The sequence below is a fragment of the Pyxicephalus adspersus genome, chromosome 3 (genome assembly GCF_032062135.1).
Source record: "Pyxicephalus adspersus chromosome 3, UCB_Pads_2.0, whole genome shotgun sequence".
NCBI lineage: Eukaryota > Metazoa > Chordata > Amphibia > Anura > Pyxicephalidae > Pyxicephalus > Pyxicephalus adspersus.
The window spans coordinates 75,094,607-75,114,637 of record NC_092860.1 but is presented as its reverse complement, the minus strand read 5'-3'; the positions used below and the strand labels follow the sequence as shown (position 1 = coordinate 75,114,637).

Genomic DNA, 20,031 nt, shown 5'->3' with positions numbered 1-20,031 from the left:
TTCCCTCTTTTAAAACACAGGATGAATACAAGCCAGAGAAGGCTCTTTCTGAAGATGATTTAAAAAATGCTGTAAGTGTTCATCACGCCTTGGCCTCAAAGGCGACAGATTATGAGAAGAGACCCAATGTCCTCAAACTGAAGACAGCAGACTGGAGAGTTTTCCTCTTTCAAGCACAGTAAGTATACTAATTATGCTAATCTCAAAAACACATTGGTAAAATTTGGATCTGCGTTCTTGAATCCTTAGAAATATCCTATGTTGTAAATGTCTTTCGGAAATTTACATGGTTTGTGTTGGCTGTGCAAACTTTTAGACAGGACGTTGTATCTTATCATATCTTTTAAATTGACAATGGAACATAAAGGGCCCATAGAAGGATTTCTATCCCTTACCTCCCTTCCCATCTAATGCCACCTCTAGGACTCAACCCATTCCTAGAGTAAATATTGCTTTTTCACATCGACTGCTATAAGAACACTAGATACACAAGCACTTAAAGGCAAACTACTAATAGCCCAGCATTCTATACTTTGCATAGATTTCTTTGCACACATTAGTGTAACCAAATAAAAAATATATTGTACATTGCATGTGACAGCAATATGAATATAATGGACGTTACCCACTGTAAAATAATTGTAAAACAAACTGTCAAGATTAGTAATACCTGTAAGGTCTCAAGTCTACTTACAGTATATAATTGCTGCTTGATTAACTGGGTTCATTAACCTCCCAACCGTTAACCCCGTACTTTTTCGTATTAAAAAAAGTTGCAATAATTGATAACCCCGTACTTTTCTCACTCCCCACTTACCTGGTCCCGCTGTGCTCATCCAGCGTCGTGTCCGTGTTCCAGCGTCGTCCTCCAGCGTCGATCTCCCTCTCCAGCGTCGGGTGCTGTCTCCTGGTCCCGCTGATCGTCCCGCGTCCTTCTCCTTCCAGCGCCGGGTGCTCTCTGAAACAAGAAGCCGGCCGGCGGAGGAAAAAAAAAGCTGGCCGGCTTCTTGTGCGTGCGTGCGTGCGCGATGACGTCGGCGTGTGTGCGGGAAATTCAAATTGAAACTCATTCATTCATTTTGTATTGCATTGGATACAGGAGTTTGTATTCAATCCAACACAAAATGAATGAATGAGTTTCAATTAAAAATAAATACAAAGTATGTATTTTGTATTAGATTGGATACAGGAGTTTGTATTCAATCCAATACATAATGAGAGTTTGAATTTTGTTCTCATTTTGTATTGGATTGAATACAAAGTCCTGTATCCAATCCAATCCAAAATAATAGAAAATATATTTATGTGGTTTTGTCTATAGGTATGTGACGGACACTAGGGAGGTGTTTTAGAAAAATATATTACTATACAGTATACCGAATTATTGCATTTTCAGTATTTTTCATTTATTTATGTATTCTTGTTTAAGCTGAATTTTGTGTTTTTCCTTTAATTTTATTAAAAGTAATTTTTTTTTTTTACATGATTGTGTGTTTCAAACATTTTTTATATTCATTATATCTACTAGACCCCTATTCGGACATATTTCTGTAAGTTACAGGTCTACAATTTAAAAAAAAAAATTTCATGAAAACCTGTAACGCTTTTGGTACAGAAATCTAGACCTCAGTGTAACGCCCAGGTGGTTAAACAACCCAGTGTTGATATTATAGTGTTTACAGATAATGAACATTATAAATGATAATGTACAATATGTTCATTTAAGCATTTTATTGCTAATGAAATTTGCAGTGTATTGATCATTTAGGGGTCTACCCATAAAGCAATCAATCTGACATTCACTAACATTCCCCGGTGGGAAATCTTCCAGGTCCATATCTCATGTTTCAGGTTCATTGTTTGAATGTCAATAATTAGTTCTCTATGAGGGAATGTCAGATTCACCGCTTTTTTTTTTTCATTCTAAGTCAGCCGATCTCGCACCTGGGTCGGGTGACATAGGATGAAGAACCATATAGAAGAGGAGAAGATGGCGGTGCCATCTAAAGTTCTTCTTTAAGTAGAAGAGTGTAGTGCGAGTTTAGGGGAAATATTGTCATTTACATAAAGACTAATCAGCTAGTATAATATTATTAACTAATATTTATATAGCATCAACATAGTACACAAAACTTTACAAAGTCCATAGTTATGCCACTAGCTGTCCCTCAAAGGGGGCTCACAATCTATTGTCCCTTCCATAGTCATATGTCATTAACACAAGTCAATGGAGTGTCAATTTGCCACTTAATGGCATGTTTTTAGAATGTGGGAGGAAACCGGAGTGGAGAAACCGGTTGAACATGCAGATAGTGCCCTGGCTGAGATTCGAACCTGGGACCTTGCGCTGCAAAGGCCAGAATATTAACCTTGAGTCACTGTGCCACCCAATGTTCATCTATTTACCTAATAGTGATTATAATATTTTATTCAAGGTTAATACAATTTCAGCCTCCTAAACCATCCTGTCACAGCTGAATGTCTGGCTGATCTGATAAGGAAAAAAATCAACCAATCAAATCTTTGGGCCTATCAATTTAATAAGCAGTTTTACAGTAATATCCAGGGCTTCTGGTGAGGCTGACAATAACATACATACTTTGGAAGTAATAAAACTTTGCCTTTTAGACCAGCCATGCATTCAACTCAGACAGATGGAGCTGTCTTACACTTACGGTACGGTGTGTTTTTTTATATATATATTTGTTTTACAATGCCTGCATTATACTAAAAATCCCATGCTGCTTTTTAAATTAAACATGCATATTAGAAAACATATTTGAGAGAACATAGCTGGGAACATAATTGTAAAGAGCTGCCTGTTAGTTGCAAAGACCAAGGAGGATGTGCAAGAAACAGCAACCCACAGCATGCACCTTTACACTCCTCTTAGAGTGCATTAAACATAAATCTGTGATTAGTTGATGTTGGAAATTTTATTATCAGTTATTGCACTATATACAAATTCTTGTTTCTTTTTCTAATGCTTTTTTTTAAATATGCCTGATGTTGTTTTGTTTTTTTGAACCCCAAAATATGAGGGTTGCATTGTTAGCAAACCCACAGTTAATACATTTGAGATACTAAGTATTTATGATGCTCTTATACGCATCTGTTTTTTTTTCTTCTAGGAGCACTGAGGAGATGGAGTCATGGATTAACAAAATAAATTGTGTGGCAGCAGTATTTTCTGCTCCACCTTTTCCAGCAGCGATAGGATCCCAGAAAAAATTTAGCCGTCCATTACTTCCTGCTACCACTACTAAACTATCTAAGGTTTGTAACTCCACACTAGCAGAGAATACTATGAGTTAATTTTAATTGTTAAGAGGAAATCTAATTGATTGCTGTGGGCAAGAGCTACAGGATTCATAATTCATCCCCCTGTTATTAAGTGATAAGTGAGCCTCTAACTATAATATTTGGTCCTTAAACATTCTTCATTTAAAAAAAATATTTCAAGCTGGATTTTCTTAATAGCTGATGCATTCATTATTATTTAAAGGGTTAGGGCAGGGCATTTCAGTTGTACTGACACATATGTGGAATAAATGGAGAGCTTAAGAGTTAATAGCATATTGTTGCAGCTTTACAGAATTGCAAACAGTTACAACTGCTTCTTTATAGTAGCTTCAAACGAGACTTTGAATGGCCACAACCATAAGCACAAGCAAAGCTTCCAATTTTTTTAGTGTGACCCATGATTATTGAGCTTTTTGATCATTGATGTACCGTGCAATCTAAATTGCATTGCAGTGGCACCGCATTCGACAACACGGTAGTTGAGGTCCAGTTTTTGTGATCTTCCAGTGTTGATGACACTCCAGCACAGTGCTGGATTTGGGATCATTCCCAGGATCTTGCCTAGGATAGGTTTATAGGGATGGGGTCCCTATTGTAATATGCAAACCTTGTTTTTTATATTTAATACTAGGTAAAATGTAGTATGGAAATCTACACGGTTAAATACATTAACATCTATGTTCTCATTAACTTCTTAATGCAAAGAGAAAGAAAGAAAAACCAATAGCAAACATAGCTCACTTTTTATCAGATTATAGCAGCTACAGTAATGGCAGATGGTGCTTTAAAAGTCTTCATTTTCACAGACTGTAAAAAGTCTTTAAAAAAACTGTATAAAAATTCACATGTTTCATATGTGAAATTTCTCTACATATCAATGCTGGTGAATTCTGCAGGTGATTTTTGGGTTGGAATGAAAACACACCATAGTTAGTTAAGATTTAAGCACTTCTAGGAGCATTGTAAAACTTTCACTGAGCATAACAGAAGCATTTATGCCTATTTATGGGTATTTTAATTATTTGTGCCACAGAAAAGACAAATGGCTTGGTTTTTATTATTTGAAAAAAAAATGAACAAACACATTTTATTGCTGTTTGTGCTTTTCCAGGCGAACATCTGTAAACTTGGCCAAGGACTTAAAGGGGTCTATTTGTTAAAGCATTTTACATCGGAGTTAGAAGACTTTCACTCAAGATTTATACATTTTGTAATTAAATTAATTTGGGGCACTTGTTGACGTCCTGGTGGAAAATTGTGATTTTTATTTAAAGGATGCCAGAGTGTAAAAGAAAATATCAGTTTTATTATCCCTTATAAATATCTCTTTCTTTTGTGATTGCATATGATGTCTGACCTTTGGATGTGTGCCCAGGGCAAGAGCTGTTTTTGTACTTAGTAATAGTATGCATTATTTCTCAATAATGAGCTAATCAAACAAATCAATCTTCCGTACTAGTCAGATTGTCCCACATATATTAGTGTGAAGTCATTCTGCTATGTTGAGTTATCTGCAGTGAGATTTCAGGGAAATTTCTGATTTATTATATCTCAGCATGTCCAGAAGCGTTAAACTAGCTGTCATTTGTCTGCTTTTCAGGAGGAACAGCTGAAATCACATGAAACAAAACTCAAACAGATCTCCACTGAGCTGGCTGAGCATCGCTCCTATCCACCTGACAAGAAAGTAAAAGCCAAGGAAATAGATGAGTACAAGATGAAAGATCACTACTTGGAATTTGAGGTATTTGTCCTGAAATGGGAAACTCTCAAAATGCATGTCACCATGTGCAGCACTGTAGGTTCTGTTAATAGTAAGTTCCAGCATGCTCTGCAGCAGCTTGAACTGTAAGGATTGGTCGTTTGATTTCTTTTTCCAGTGTTAGTGAATATGTCATGTTGTGCTATGTTGTTTATTTCACTAATAATAAGGTGCTTTACAGATATGGTTCAATTCTTGTATTTAATACCACATTTCAATTAATTAAACACTCATTAATAACTCCTTCAAACTGAGTGCTGGGAATTACCAAACATAGCAATGGATTTGAATAAGATAGAAATGTGTAAAACCACTATCAGCTTTGTTTTTTTTCATATTGCCAACTGTCGCTTCAAAGACTTGTCACCTCTGGGACACCAGACTAAGAAATTATTGCACTGGGTGTCACCAGGAAATGAAGGCACAGACAGATGTTCCATGCATGGCCCTATCTTTTTAAAGAAGTGTTCTTGTTACAGTGGTTGTTTTATTTGGGGATCATTCATGTCAGGACAGCAAGTGAGAAGAAACAGGACGAGAATCAACAAGAAGACCCTGCCAGAGATTGTAATCCTGGTTCATTAGATACATGAGTTGGGCTTTAAACACATTTAGGTAGCCCACATGCTTTGTAAAGTGAAGGTCAGCGATGCACCTTGTATTAAATGTTCATCAATGTTCATTCTATTCTGGTCAGGGGTTGCATGTAGGTCAAATTTTGACAAATCACTGAACAGATGTCATGACTGCATGATTGGAGGCTATACATACCTTAAAGTGAGCATGTCTATTTACTTACAAGTGAATATTTTTAGAAATCTTTTTAATATAATCCCATCACCATAATGCAATATGCAAAAATATGAACCTGGGATTCCAGATTTGCAAGACGAAATTCTAACCACTTGAAGCACCTGATACAAGTGTATATTTTAAAAAAAATCCTTAGCACACAAATAGTTTTTTATATTGTTAATATATAATAGTATGAGTCATACACTTGAGGTTTTGCACAATGTTCTTAATGTTCTGCAATCTTTCTTTTTTTTTTTTTTTGTTGAAATTGAATTCCCAACCTCTTTGTTCATGCTGAGATACAGTAACTTAATAAGCGTGTAACTTTGCTGTTGCTAAGGATCCTCTGTTGCTACATCCACTGCTTTAGAAATGTTAAAAGCCTTTTTAGCACATGTAGAATGTTAGGAGTTAAACCTTTTTTTGTAGTCTTAACAGTATTTTGTATTATATTCAGTTCAGGTAAAACTAACATTTTTTAAAGGCACTACTATGTGGAGAAGGTTTAAATATGTATCCAGTCAAGCAAAGAAATATTCCAGCTTGTGTATGATATATGATCAATTTACCTATTACCTATATATGATCATATACCTATTTAACTAGTATCAAAATCAACTAATAATTTTCTAGAACTATATAGGGGATTAATGGTCATAAAACCGTAAAAAAAAGATGAATTTGATGGCAGGCACATTGAATACATAGATATGAAAAATACAGTTAGTGTGTGGACACAAAAAGTAGTAACTTTGGGTTGCATAGAACGCATTGCAAGAAGCTAGATGATCTATTGATTCATTGATTTAGTTTAGGCAATCTCTCCTTCGCTTCCATTTTTACAGTAAAAAAAAAGGTTGACAGACAGTTGAAAGACACAGGTCCCAGTAGTAAAGCATACTACAAAGAGGACAAAACGCTTTTATGTAAAACAGAATCCCCCTGTCCTATGTGATCTGCTGAAGAAGGGAGAAACTGTCTTTAACTGTCTAAGCATAGAATTATTTTATTTGACATTTCTTCTCTTTCAGATTGTAGTGGGTTGGGATGGGGAATTTGTGTAGGGAGAAATGTTCTGTGGTACGAATAGGCATTATCGGTTTTTCATCTCCTGCTTTTTACAAAAATTCAGTTAAGCAAAGAGATACAGTAATAGACAAGCATGCACCCAATCACTTTAGTTTTAGGAGGTTGCAGTGTTTTGACAGTAATTTACGGGGGATGTAAGACAAATTTTTGCATTAGTGCAGAGGTTATGATAGATTTAGATATTAGTGGAAAGTTATACTAACTTGAATTGTACTGAGAATTTCGTTTTGAGGGGCAAATAGAGCCATTGTCACCATGAAGCAAACCACAAAATATTTTCTGTTGGCATCAGGTGAAATTTTTACTTAAAATACTTGAAAGTACAGTCTTTTTCAGTATACATGAAAAGCAACAGTGTTTATAGATGCTGTGCTTTTTGTGTTTAGGTAGGTAGGTAGTTTGCACATAATAAAACACTTTCATCTGATACAAATTTTTTTCTCACTTACGAGTGCCTACCTGTCATACTACCCTTGCCAGGATTTGAGATTGATGGCTAATTGGTGGGCAGTAGATGTTTTGATAGTTGTAATATTTCCCTTTGGGCCTGAATCTAACTGTACATCACTTTGGTAATGGGAACCTGCAGAACTTGCAAGCTTTTAATTATGTAAACAACGAAAAGACATAGAGAAGGCTTTGTGGGAAACAGATTAGTATTTTTCTCAAACTGAAATCATCAACATAAATCAATATAGTACATGAAAAATTAATTTATAGGCAAATATATAGGAAAACAATTCTTGGGTCTTGGTATAGGCAATAGACAAAGATTTTCATAAGGAAATGTAGACAGATTGGATAGCAATCCCTCCTTAATGAATTACAAGTGAGCTCCAAATTGTAGGTAATTAATTGCAGTCCCTTTTAAGGATTTTCCGACACGTTTCGCCTTTAACAGGTTTCTTCAGGAGTAGGTTTGACTTGCAATGTAATAACTGAGCTAGAAAGAGAATTTTAAGTCACTTTTAGTAATGTACAGTTCACGTTTATTTATAGCGTGTTCTTCCTGATAGAATGCAAGTATGGGACAGGTATAGGACTGGCTAGGTCTAAAAAAAGTACATTACTCTGTAAGATTTCATGGAAATTTTACCTGCTGTATTAAATATAGTATCAGAAAGCTTTGGTTAACAAGACAAGGATAACATGGACAGCCCCAGAGCTTAAATCATAACACAACTCCCTTATTTCTATCTAAACAGGTTACCATTAAATAAAATGTTACCCTGCATGCATTTTCATTCAAATATTAGCAGTAGTATTGTATTGACAGTAGAGAAGGGAATATTTCCTGTAATTCTGTAAAGCAATCTTGTTCTAAATAATTGTATTTGTAAAGATAAGTTTTACTCGTTTAACATATATCTTATTTATTCAGTAAAATGTCCCAAGAAAGCCTTTCCAAATACAGCAGGTAAAAGACCTTTGTTATGTGCCCCTATCTTGGATGGGATGTCAGCAACCTCAACAGGCAAAGAACCCTTTTATAGCCACAGTGAAATTGTGCAGCTAGCATCTCCCTGGAACACAGCAAATTCTGCTGTCTTCCTGGGAAAGGCGAACTGAACCACGGATAACCAGATTTGCATATGGCTGTGGCCACAGTTCAAATCTTCAAACAATAACTGCGTGGCCAAAAGATAAACCACGTAATGACCTGCCTCCGCATACAGAAATAGTTTGCAACCAATGTGATTGCTGTAAAGTTCACATCAAAATGCTGCAGCTCACCAGCCCATAAGGCTGTCATACCCTTTTCCCTTTACACTTGTACATCAGTGCCCCACATAGTCACAACACATTGTTTCTGAATAATTGAAGCATCAACATGGTCTGATCATCTGGAATTTACCCTTAGCACTTCCATCAGAGCTGCTTTGCAGAACCAAATAATATAGAGAAAGGTGAACAGCGGAAAGGAACCCATGGATAAGTGTGCAATATTCATAGAACTGTAACATTTTACACCATGAACATTACACCATGTGTAATTAGAAGAAAAAAGAGCAGATTGGGTAACAAGTAGGGCAAACTGGTATGTATGTAGGTTTACTGATGCAAGGTCCTAAAATAAGAATTATAACCTATTGGTAGGGATCTGTTTAGGCGTAGTTGGTATACAACATCATTTATCTCTTAAAGAGTGTGGGAAGCCTATGCATTTAAATAGGCTATCTTAACATAACACACATTAACACATTACATAATGCACATTAATGCAGATGAATTAATGCAACACACCAGGATGGACAAGTGTGAATGGGATCTAATGATAAGTATGGCTCTGATGTACACAAATGATTTAAATTCTGTAGGAATGCCTTATTAATAAAATTATTTCACCAATGAATAATTCATACACTCTCCAAGACTTTTATCCAAGATCATATCTCCAAGATTCCCTTTTTACATTTATGTGATCATCAGTATATTTATTCAAATACTTTTTTTTTTTTTAAATATATATTTTTTTTAAACATTACTGCAGTTTAGGATTAGGCAATACTTCTACTTCTAAATAATATATTAAAATCTTAGATAACTGAGAATCTTGAGTGCATTTAATTGAAAGCTAAAGCATGGACTGAAGACCAAAGATTAAGGAGTCTAATGAATAATGTGGTTCCAAAATACTGGTGCTTTGGGTTAAAACAGTATTTAAATGTACGTGCAGCATTGCTTCTTTTTTTACCTTGTTTTCATTCATTTAGATTTAGGAAACTTTGAAGCATTTTCTATCAGCAGAGCTTTGAAGACAAAATACAGTTTCATAGATTCTGATCTTTCAGTGTCTGTACCCACATTGCTTTCAACTGCGATAATCTCTTTGTTTCAGCAGAAGACAGATATGCAGTTTAAATCACCATTCCCACTTAGCAAAGCTTATTGACATTGCATTAAAGCAGCAATTCACTCTTCAAGCATAAAAGCATTTTAAAATCCTACATTTTGGCTGTTTGTTAATACAATGCATAGATTTATATTTCTTTCTTTTTGGATAATTGGCATATGTAACTCTTTTACATAATGGATTCCTCCTTTAAAGTAATATATATACATAAACCTTAGCATATGGTCAGTTCTGTCATCCAATGTATCACAATCATTAGAAACTGATATAGGAATTAAGGGGTTCACATTGTTCATAATGGGGGTTTAAAGGGTGTTTGCCCTTGGAATGCTTCTGGTCTGATTTGGCCATTCGAATAAATACCTGATAGGTATTTTTTTTTTCAGATTCAGCAAATCTGAATCGAATTAGGTTCAGAACTGAAAATATTTGCCAAATATTAGCAAAAGACATGTTAGAAATCCTTTCCAGGTTTGTTGGATCGCCCAGGTTCTCCCATGATCTATCCTATTCAGTTTAAAAGAGTTTTAAACAATTAGGTCCATTGTATCAGACAAGGTCATTAGGTAGTTTGTAAACTGCTGATTAAGAGATGACACAACCATGTAAATCCATTAGCTCTAACAGTAGCCATATGTTGCCTTACACAGCTCGGTCCCCCTGTTGCTGCCTTTCACTTTGAAGCCAAGACAGGTGTAAAGTGTAAAGACTGAAGCCACCTGTCTGCAGCAGATGCATTTTGTAGATTACTTCTTTCAGGCAGATAATAAAAGGTATATTTAAAAAGTGAAAGACATTGTTCAAACACGTGCTGCTTGTGAATGATCAAAATGCATTTGTTATTGAAACTGATTTACCACAAGGGAATGGCGAAAGGTATATTCACTGCATTATAAATATGCCAAAATTGCATCTACAGGTCTGAAGCTAACGAACTGAATTTTTGAGAGAATTCTGTGTCTTGTTAAATCTTTATTAGTGCAGGATTACAATACTAAAATCGGATGGCTCATGTTGCTAGAACTTTGGCTTTCATTGTTGGGGTCCAAGGTTTGAGTCTGGAACAGGACACTATCTATATAAAGTTGTGGTTCAATCATAAATAGTTTCACTATTCTGTTATTTGTAATGTGAAATAAATTAAAAATACAAAAGGTAATGTAAGACCACCTGATGACAGGTTGACAATATAGCTACCATTTGATTTTTAGAGATTTCTAGTTTTGGTACCAAGCTAACAAACAAGGCCAATCAGAAACATATTATTGTAGGTAACCTTTGCATTTTAATGAAAGGCTATATGTCCTAATTTGTGTAGCTGGGAGAGCAGCTGTATATTTTTGTGCTTTGATTTGTATACTTATTGAACTGTGGGGTGCTCTACATGAGGTTGCACTCTATTATTATTAGTATGTGTTGGCTTGGATTGCTCTGATTGTAAATACTTGCATTCTTCACAGAGAAGGTGGATTACAATAGCCTGATGTCCTGGGTGGTAATCATAGCTGGCAACCTTTAAAAATAACGTTCAGGGACAAGCTTCTGGGTCAGCTATTTTCTTCATTATGTACATTATGTACCTGCATTATATTCATTTTGTGTGAACAGTGGCTCTGCTTAAGGGACACTTGTGAGTCCTGAAGTATTTTATCACATAAAAGGTAACTGCCATTTAGTTTAAAGAAAGCACATTTTTACCATTTTTACGTTTTTTAAGTTGGCTAAAATTAGGATTATTCTTTATATATATTATAAAGTGTTTTATAAATTTATATAATAAATATATTTATTGACATTGGCTTGGTGAAGTTTTTGACCACTTCTTTAAGCAACATTTCTTTAGTTGTCAGATGTATATGTTTCCTTGAATATACCACCCATTTGATATCCATCCCCTTAGCATTTCAATAGGATTTAAATCATGGCTTAGATTAGGCCAGTTCATAACTCTCCATTTCTCTGTGTATTGGATAGTGTTGGTGGAATCATTATCATACCTAACGATCTCATCCTTGGACCAGAATCATCAGTATGCTGATGACACTCAAATCTATTCGTCCACCCCTGACCAGTATCCCTCCTGGATAAGGTTTCATGCTGCCTGTCGGCCATCTCATCATGGATGTCTGACAGGTTTCTGAAACAGAATTTATAACCCACCCCCCCTTTCCCCGTCCCAAAATTCTAAAATCTCAAATCTCCCCCTGACATATTTCTAACTGTTAACAACACCGTTATCCCCCTCCCCCTTCATGGAACTTTGTCTTGGCATCACCTTCGACTCCGTCCTTTCCTTTAACCCCCCCCCCCCCCCCCCCATATTCAGAACATTTCCAAGTCCACATCACGTTGTGCCTGAAAATTTGTATTTGTTCTATTTTCTGATGTTCAAAAGCGAACTGTAATCTTTATCTAGTGTCCTAATTTTCTTGTTGGACTTCAAAGGCTTTTACCTGGCACTCCTTCCATGCACAATCTCCTTCTGATTGTAGGTGCATTACACCAGCTGTATCAAGAGTTACCTGCATGAAATATTGGTTTCATGGAGAATTAGCAGAACAAAACTGTGGCACAAAACTCTTTTACTACACATGTTTTTGCTTACATAATATAGACTATGTAAACCCCTTTTCTACAAATAACTACACATACACCTAAATAAGAAAAACTCTAATAAAATAATCATACTCCACCTCTTACTTTTACACCCCTCTTCCACTATTGCTTACCCCATTTTCCACTCCAGCCCTGCTCTTTCACCACTTCTCATCTCTGCACTTCTCTTGCTTTGCACCTCTTATGCTGCTTACCTCTGTTTACTCCATCCCCTCTTACATTGCTTACCCCTGGATCCCCCATTTGCCCCGCTCACTCTGAAACACTCCACCCCTCTTTTACACTGATCACTCCTGACCACAACCCTTTTCCCCTCTTACACTGATCACCTCTGCATCCTTCTTACCTATTCATAAACCTAAATAAACAATTGATATAGAACAGTTTTTAAAGGAAGAACAATGACAATGTTTCTTTAAAGCAAATTATACAGAGGTGTACCTTTTTTAGCAAGTGTTCATGTTACAAACAAACCAAGTATTATTATAAGGTATTATACTAATATCGTTTTTTAGGCAGACCTAAACGTGTTTCACATACATTATCCTCAGAAAATCCCTTTCTGACCTTATGTACAGATATGCTGTTTAGAATACAATGGGCAACATCAAAGGCGGTATTTGGCATCTGTAGTTTCTACGGCATTAGTAAATAATTAATGTGTTACATACCTTATGTTTTATATTTCAAAGATTTTATTGAAGTTTTCAAATATAGGTAACAATGGATATTTCACTAGACATCAACACGTATATAAAATTGTAACACAAAAAGGCATTCCACACTTTTGCAAAACATATCTTCTTGTGTACATTGGAAAAAGATACATTATGTTTTGGATTGCTGTTTAATATTAGCAGAATTGTTATTGTTATCCGACTAATAGCAATATAGGACCATATTTTGTTACTAGCCCCTGTTGAACTGGTAAACCATTGTGACTGTGTTTACAGATAATTAACTTCATGCACCATAACTTATTCCTATTTAGTTATTTGAAACTGGTTGTCTGTGATATGGTTTTTTTCTATTGCCAGGCCAATTTGTTGAATTATGAAATTTAACTTGAAGACTATATTCTTCTGACTTTCTAAAACATTGGTCCTCAGAATTAATTGTCGTTTTAGGTGGACTATGGCAAGTGTTAGGGTTCCTTCAAGGTATCCTTTTAATTTACTGTACAATAATGGTTGATATACTTGGTAAGCATTCATAGGGGTAAAAAAAAGATTTGGGGGGGTGGTTATTATTTGGTATTTGACATAAAACCTTACTAGATATAGGACAGTAGGAGGTAGAGAGGAGGCATGATGGCAAAATATTATTTCTCTGATCCCTGAGTGATATAATGTAAGCCAACAAATAATTAAATTACATCCCTTTTTTCCCCATAATAAATGCAATGCAAAGCTTTTATTGATGTAAATTTGAAACATTCATTTTTGTTCTGTTTGACCATGCTTTACATGATAGGAAATCTGTGTTAGTGTGGTTAGGTATATCCTCACCCATTGCCTTAGAACAGGGGTCGGCAAACTCTGGCCCTTAGGCCAGATACGGCCTAGCTGGTAGTTCGTTCTGGTCTAACACCCCCTGGTTGATCCAGCCTAATGCCCGCGGATCGGCCAGGGGGCGTTAGGAACTACCCGAGCCAGAGTTCCGGTCCAGCCCCCTTGCGTTTGCGCCCCTATTTACCACGGCCAGCGTTGATACTTCTGCCGCCGCAGTAAATAGGGAAAGCTCCCTGAAGGTAAATCCCTCTCCTTCGCAATGCATACGGAGGAGAGGGATTTCACTTTAGGGGGCAGTCCCTGGTGGTGGGCAAAGCCATTAGGGAGGGTCCTTCCTAGTGTGCTCCCGCCCACCCCATAAATGGCTTAGTGTCCATAAAACTTTGCCGACCCCTGCCTTAGAACCTATGAAATGCTGTGCACACACACTTTGCATGTTGTCCCATAGTCAGCCCATGACATAACAGACTAAAGTCTACCCTTCTGGCCAAGCTATGCATGTCCTGATTAAAAATCAGGCAGTAGCCCAACAGTAGAGGAAGATTAATATTTAGAGTTTCCAATGTTCAATCAGAACGGATCACTGGATTTTTTGCCTACCTTTCCTTCACGGAGAACAGTAAAAATGTACTAAAGATACACATGTGTTCAGAGAACCGATGACATGGGTTTAGTTATTGCCACTGACAAGCAGATCTTTGGTTTTATACATTGGACTTTCTGAAGAAAACTTAGTAAAAGTGCAGGACTACCATGCTTAGATTGCCCCTGTCTCATGTATGGTTTACTGATGCCATATCAGTTACAACTATTAAACATCAACATGGCCAAAATAAAGTCTGCATATTGATTTTTCATTTTCCACCCTATAATTAAATGAAAATGTTTTGTATCAAGTAAAGATATGTGAACAAATTAGGTAGGTTTATTCAGGAAGTATCTCAAATTCTCAGTTCCATACTTTGCTTTGCTTTAAGGTGACTTAACCTGTCATCCATATTTGGACTGAAGGAAGATTTATAAAGGAAACCTTGCTGTGCACCTGTAGATTAAAGAGAGGGCAATCACTTTTGTGTGACTAGTTTGCGACCATTTATTTAAACTCGCAGTATCAATGAGCAAGTTTCTATTTTTCAAAAAAAGCAAGGGTCTTTTATTTCCTGGTACTTATATTACTATATTACCTTTTTCTACAATGACAGGAAAAATGGGTATGACTATTAATATGTATTCTCAGAAAATTATCTGCACATTGAATTACTTGGTTCCAGATACTTAAATATTGGTACAATATTCGAGGGTTCAAGGTAATGACTCCACCAACCAAAAATACTTTTGTGCTAATTATACCAATTAAAGAGTTATTACTTGAAACAGACAGTTAATATGACACTTCTGTGATTTACCAAACCAACAAAAACCAATGCCCTTATAGTTTCACAGCCTGATGTCTGGGCCCTATCACTGAGCCCACACCTTTATATGCACTGCTCAGGCAGCCCTCTAGGTTTGAACTTTCTTTTTCTTTTATTCTGCACAACAGTAGCAGTTTTATTTCCATCTTTTTTTGTCTTTTAGGATGAAATGTTGTTTGATAGTTCAGAACGCTAATAAATAGCCTCGGAGTGATCTTTTTATAATGTTTTACAACAATATAAGGGACTAGTCATTGTCCATGACTGCATGGGACTTTGGCTTTGATATTGTAATATATTTAACAATGGGGAAGGACCCCGCTGGCGGGGCATACCGGTCAGAGCCACGGACCATGTCCACCATACAAATCCCAGGCTCAGGAAAGTGGGCGGGCTGTGTCCCTGGACATAACCCGTCAACTCTCACATTGTAGGCTCAGATCTGCGATGGAAGAGTGGGTGAGGTGGTGTCATGATGATGTCACTATAGAGGAGTTTGATTGACACCTGGCTCCCTGTCCATTTAAGTAGTCCGCAGGACCGAAAAGGTTGGCGACCACTGCTCTAAAGCATAGACCCGATTCCCCTGTGGACAGATGCTTCAGCCTAAATGGAACCATGTACCACCTCATGATAACCTTGTTTGCCGCTTCCATTGTAATCACATTGGTGGAACTTTTAGTCAATCTGGACCAAATAGTAAACTATTCCTCATCAGTTTTGTGGTGTTTGAGCTCTCTCCCCCAACAAGAGACATTAAAGTGGGTGGTCACTGAAGTGATTTCTGTAAGTTTGGAGTACAAGGTTGTGATGTGTTTTGGGTATAGAGGAGTTCAGAGACAAATGTGCTCAAAATAAAGATAATCTGCCCAAGCTATTACACCCTCGGGTTAGCAAGCCAATCCAGTGTCTGAGCTGTATATACCGAAAAAACTCCCTACCCTGCAGTTTTTGTTTTTAAATATTTGGTAGTATTATCACAATTTTTGATGGCTTCCAGTTCCTGAGATTAACTCATTCTGCTTTATTTTTACATGAATCCATTGCATCACAGCAACCTCAAAGTATGCACTCCAGTCTGGATTGCTGCACACTTAAAAGGAATTGCCTAATGTGTCTTTAAAACACAAAGTAAAGAATTGGGTGGGTCTCCCCAGTAGCATCTAAAGCTTTCTATCTAAAATTAAATATTGTACTGGAGGCCATCTTTTATGTGACACTTCTCTATTCGACAGCTGGAAGCAGTGACTGTACTGCTTTATTGCTGCGGTATCATCTCCCCCGAGGCAGTGGTTCCTTGGCATAGGAATATGGTAACTGCACCTCAGCCTCATGGCCAGTGTGAACAAAAGCTAACCATTAAAACAATAAACTGTTATTTTTACCCTAAGCTTTTTACAAATATTTAATACTAAAATAACAATGATAACAAACACAATAATATACAAAAGTGCATTTTTGACTATATGCAGAAATTGTCATTGATAACTCAAATGATTATTTTATCAAATGTATTTCCATTCAATTTGCTTGCATGGTTTACCTTTAGCAGCAGAACAATTCCACATTAATTCCACATTTGTACCTTTTATTAGTATTTTTTAATGTATGTGAAATGGTTTTCAAGTGCTAGCTCCAAAGTAGCTGAGGAATCAAATCATTGTATTACCTTAGTCACTTTAGAAAACTGCAGATGTTTTATATAGCAAGAGAAAGTGCAAATCAATAAAACCATTACAACTCGACAGAACATTGGAAATGTTGTAAAGGCTCCTCTAGTTGAGAAATGAGTGAGAAATGATGGCTGGCAACATTACTATTAATAGTAGAATAAAAGATTAAATCTTAGCAAGGGCCGTACTTTCTGTAAGTGCTTATTTGGGAACAAGGTAATATTTTTCCTTCCTGTTTAGGTATGACCACACATGTAATATATATCTGTCTGTAACAAGAACTGATATACCAGCTTCTTCATCCTATTGCTTGTTCACATCTTGAATACCAGACTTTCTTTGGCTCACCACCATATATAACAAAAACGTAACCTTTTTGTATTTATTTGATTACTGTATTAAACAATACTGACCTTATTACATAGAGGTACAAACATTACATGTCTTGTGAAGCTAGATGGGTCGTGAGTCAACTGTCCCATTGTATAGTATTCGGGGTATAGTTGGGATCCCCTACATTAATCTTGTACTCAGGAAGGTACATATCAATAATGGGCATATAAGCAAGACTTCCCAAACATGGAAATACATTTGGCAGCTAATAATACACTTCAATACGAAAAAATGTTGTTTGGTATAGCATTTCTCCAACAATGCTTGTCCTGGACCATACATGTGATTCTGGTTTGTGTTTTTACGTGAACAGAGCTAGATTGTTGTTTCAGTCCAGAGTTTTGGGTAATTTAGGTAAAACGTAGAAATACCATTTAAAAGGGCATTCAGTATGATGCTTGAAAAGAGGAGCGTGATACATGAATGTTTTTTAGAATATGTACAGCTCCTTGAGTTCTGACTGGATACACTTTTAATAATTGGTTTCTGCGCAGATTGACCCCATTCTTAGGATTGTGGTAGGGATATTCAATTGTGTGCTGCTCTACGATTAGACACTAATGTCCATGATTTAGCCAGTGGTGACTCTTTTGCTGCTTGAGAAGTACTAAAATAAATTCCCAATTCATAACAAATTCATAACAAATATATGCAGTATCTTTGGACTACTACTGGCATAAACTATATAGGCACACATATAAATGTGTTGACATGACACTTAGTTAGATCTCATTATGCTAGCATTTTTATACCTTTGGAGTGCAGTGTGACAGCACCATGTAGAGAGCCGTCCTTGATTAAACAACCAGAAGGCTTCCAGATACTTTCTGGGAAAATACCTAAACAGCTGACAAATAGGCAACATATTTGCAGCTATAGCATTTCAAAAATTTGGAATCGCCTTTGTAAATAAAAATCACACATATCTAGCCACCCATTCTCTGCAAAATGCCTCATGGCACGCTTATCTTGGTTTCTGCACTGCAGAATGTATCTATGGTTTTAAATGAATAAAACAAAACAAAAACTGAAAAGTTAACAATACGCTTAGCTGCTTTTTTTAAAGCATTCTTAAAAAACTCTAACCATTTGGGCTGCTAGCCAGCATCAGTCTGTAATTATCTTTGTGGTTTGAACTGATGGAGCACAGTAGTTAAAATGACAGTGGTCCCTTTCTGCAACAGCACTTTTACTATCCATTCGTGAACAGGATATTATTTTCAGGTGTCTGAAACAGCAGCAGAAATGGCACTTGCATTTCAGGAAGGAAAGGAAGATAGTAGAATAAGTGCAGCAATAGGAGGTTTGCAAGAAGGTCATTTTAGGGTCATTCACAAGGAGTTGTCAGTGGTTTATAATTATTAGTCATGAAAATATTTAGCTACAGTTCTTTAAGTGAGGGAATCTGATATTAAAGAAAAGCTTTTTTTAAACATCTCTATCCCACCATTCTCCTAATTTTTTTTTTTCATTTTCATGTATGACCTTCAGTGCATAGCAAAGGGGATGTAACAATCTGTTCTCTCTTATACAAAATGACTGACTGCTAACACTTTGCTGTCTTTGGTTTTCTTGCAAACTCCAATTTAAAGATGTGTGTATAAAAAGCTCAGACCTTTCTGCATTATTCTGTCTATACATGACATAGCGTTCAGAAATGTTACCATCCAAACCATCCAACAACGAAAAGGTTATATAAAATTATTTTGCAAAACATTTGAAATGCGCCCCCTCACTACTCCCTGCTGAATGCTCCACTCATGTATTTTATAGACGGAACTTTCAGTCTCGCACAGATGAATAGAGAGAGATTAGCTGCTGCAGAGCACCTTTGTATTAAAAATTATGATTGAATGCACGCTCAGGCATTCATTGGCAGTGCGGTAAAGTGCACCAACTACAGCTATAAAGCTTTTCCAGGTATCTCTAGCTGTGATGACTGTTCTTAAACCCCATGAAACTAAGTGCATTTAAATATGATTGTTCTTCTGGGTCTCTTTGTTCCTGTAAGAAATAGAAAAGAAGTTATTGGGCCACAACTAGAACATTACAGTATTCAATAAAGATACTTGTGCACAAAGCAGACTTTGAAGTTAACTATTTTGCTTTTTTTGGACAGCAGGAAAGCAGTTTTTTTACTGATTTAAGAGATTCTGCTAGAGCATGTATCAAAATTAAAGGTGTTTGGTTATTTTTGCTCCCATAGACCCTGGTACATTAAATATGCTATTGCGGACACTAAGTAAGGATGGTCTCTCCACGCAGTGACTATGCCACAAAATGTCTTCTCTTACACATGAAGGGGAAATCACTGGAAGTAGTGAAGTGTATTAGTAGCTGCCACATGTATTTCCATGTTTAGGAAGTCTTGCTGATATGCCCATTACTGATATGTACCTCCCTGAGTACAAGAATATTGTAGGGGATCCCAACTATACCCTGAATAGTATACAATGGGACAGTTGACTCACGACCCATCAAGCTTCACAGAACATGTAATGTTTGTAACTCCCTGCAATAAGATCAGTATTGTTCAATAGAGTATTCAAATAAATACAAAAAAGGTTACTTAGTGTATATAGTGGTCATATACAGTTGTTGTTACTGTCTTTTTTCACCC

The 20,031-nt window shown here is 36.4% G+C and overlaps 1 protein-coding gene across 7 annotated transcripts in view; it reads left to right on the top strand.

Moving 5' to 3' along the window:
- PSD3 (pleckstrin and Sec7 domain containing 3) overlaps positions 1-20,031 on the top strand; it is a 275,704-nt gene that overhangs the window by 242,676 nt on the left and 12,997 nt on the right. For all 7 annotated transcript variants that reach the window (XM_072405277.1, XM_072405270.1, XM_072405271.1 and 4 more), the window contains 3 exons: positions 21-178; positions 3,132-3,276; positions 4,904-5,047. In XM_072405277.1, coding sequence (XP_072261378.1) covers positions 21-178; positions 3,132-3,276; positions 4,904-5,047 — 447 coding nt within the window. The remainder of the gene's footprint in view (positions 1-20; positions 179-3,131; positions 3,277-4,903; positions 5,048-20,031) is intronic.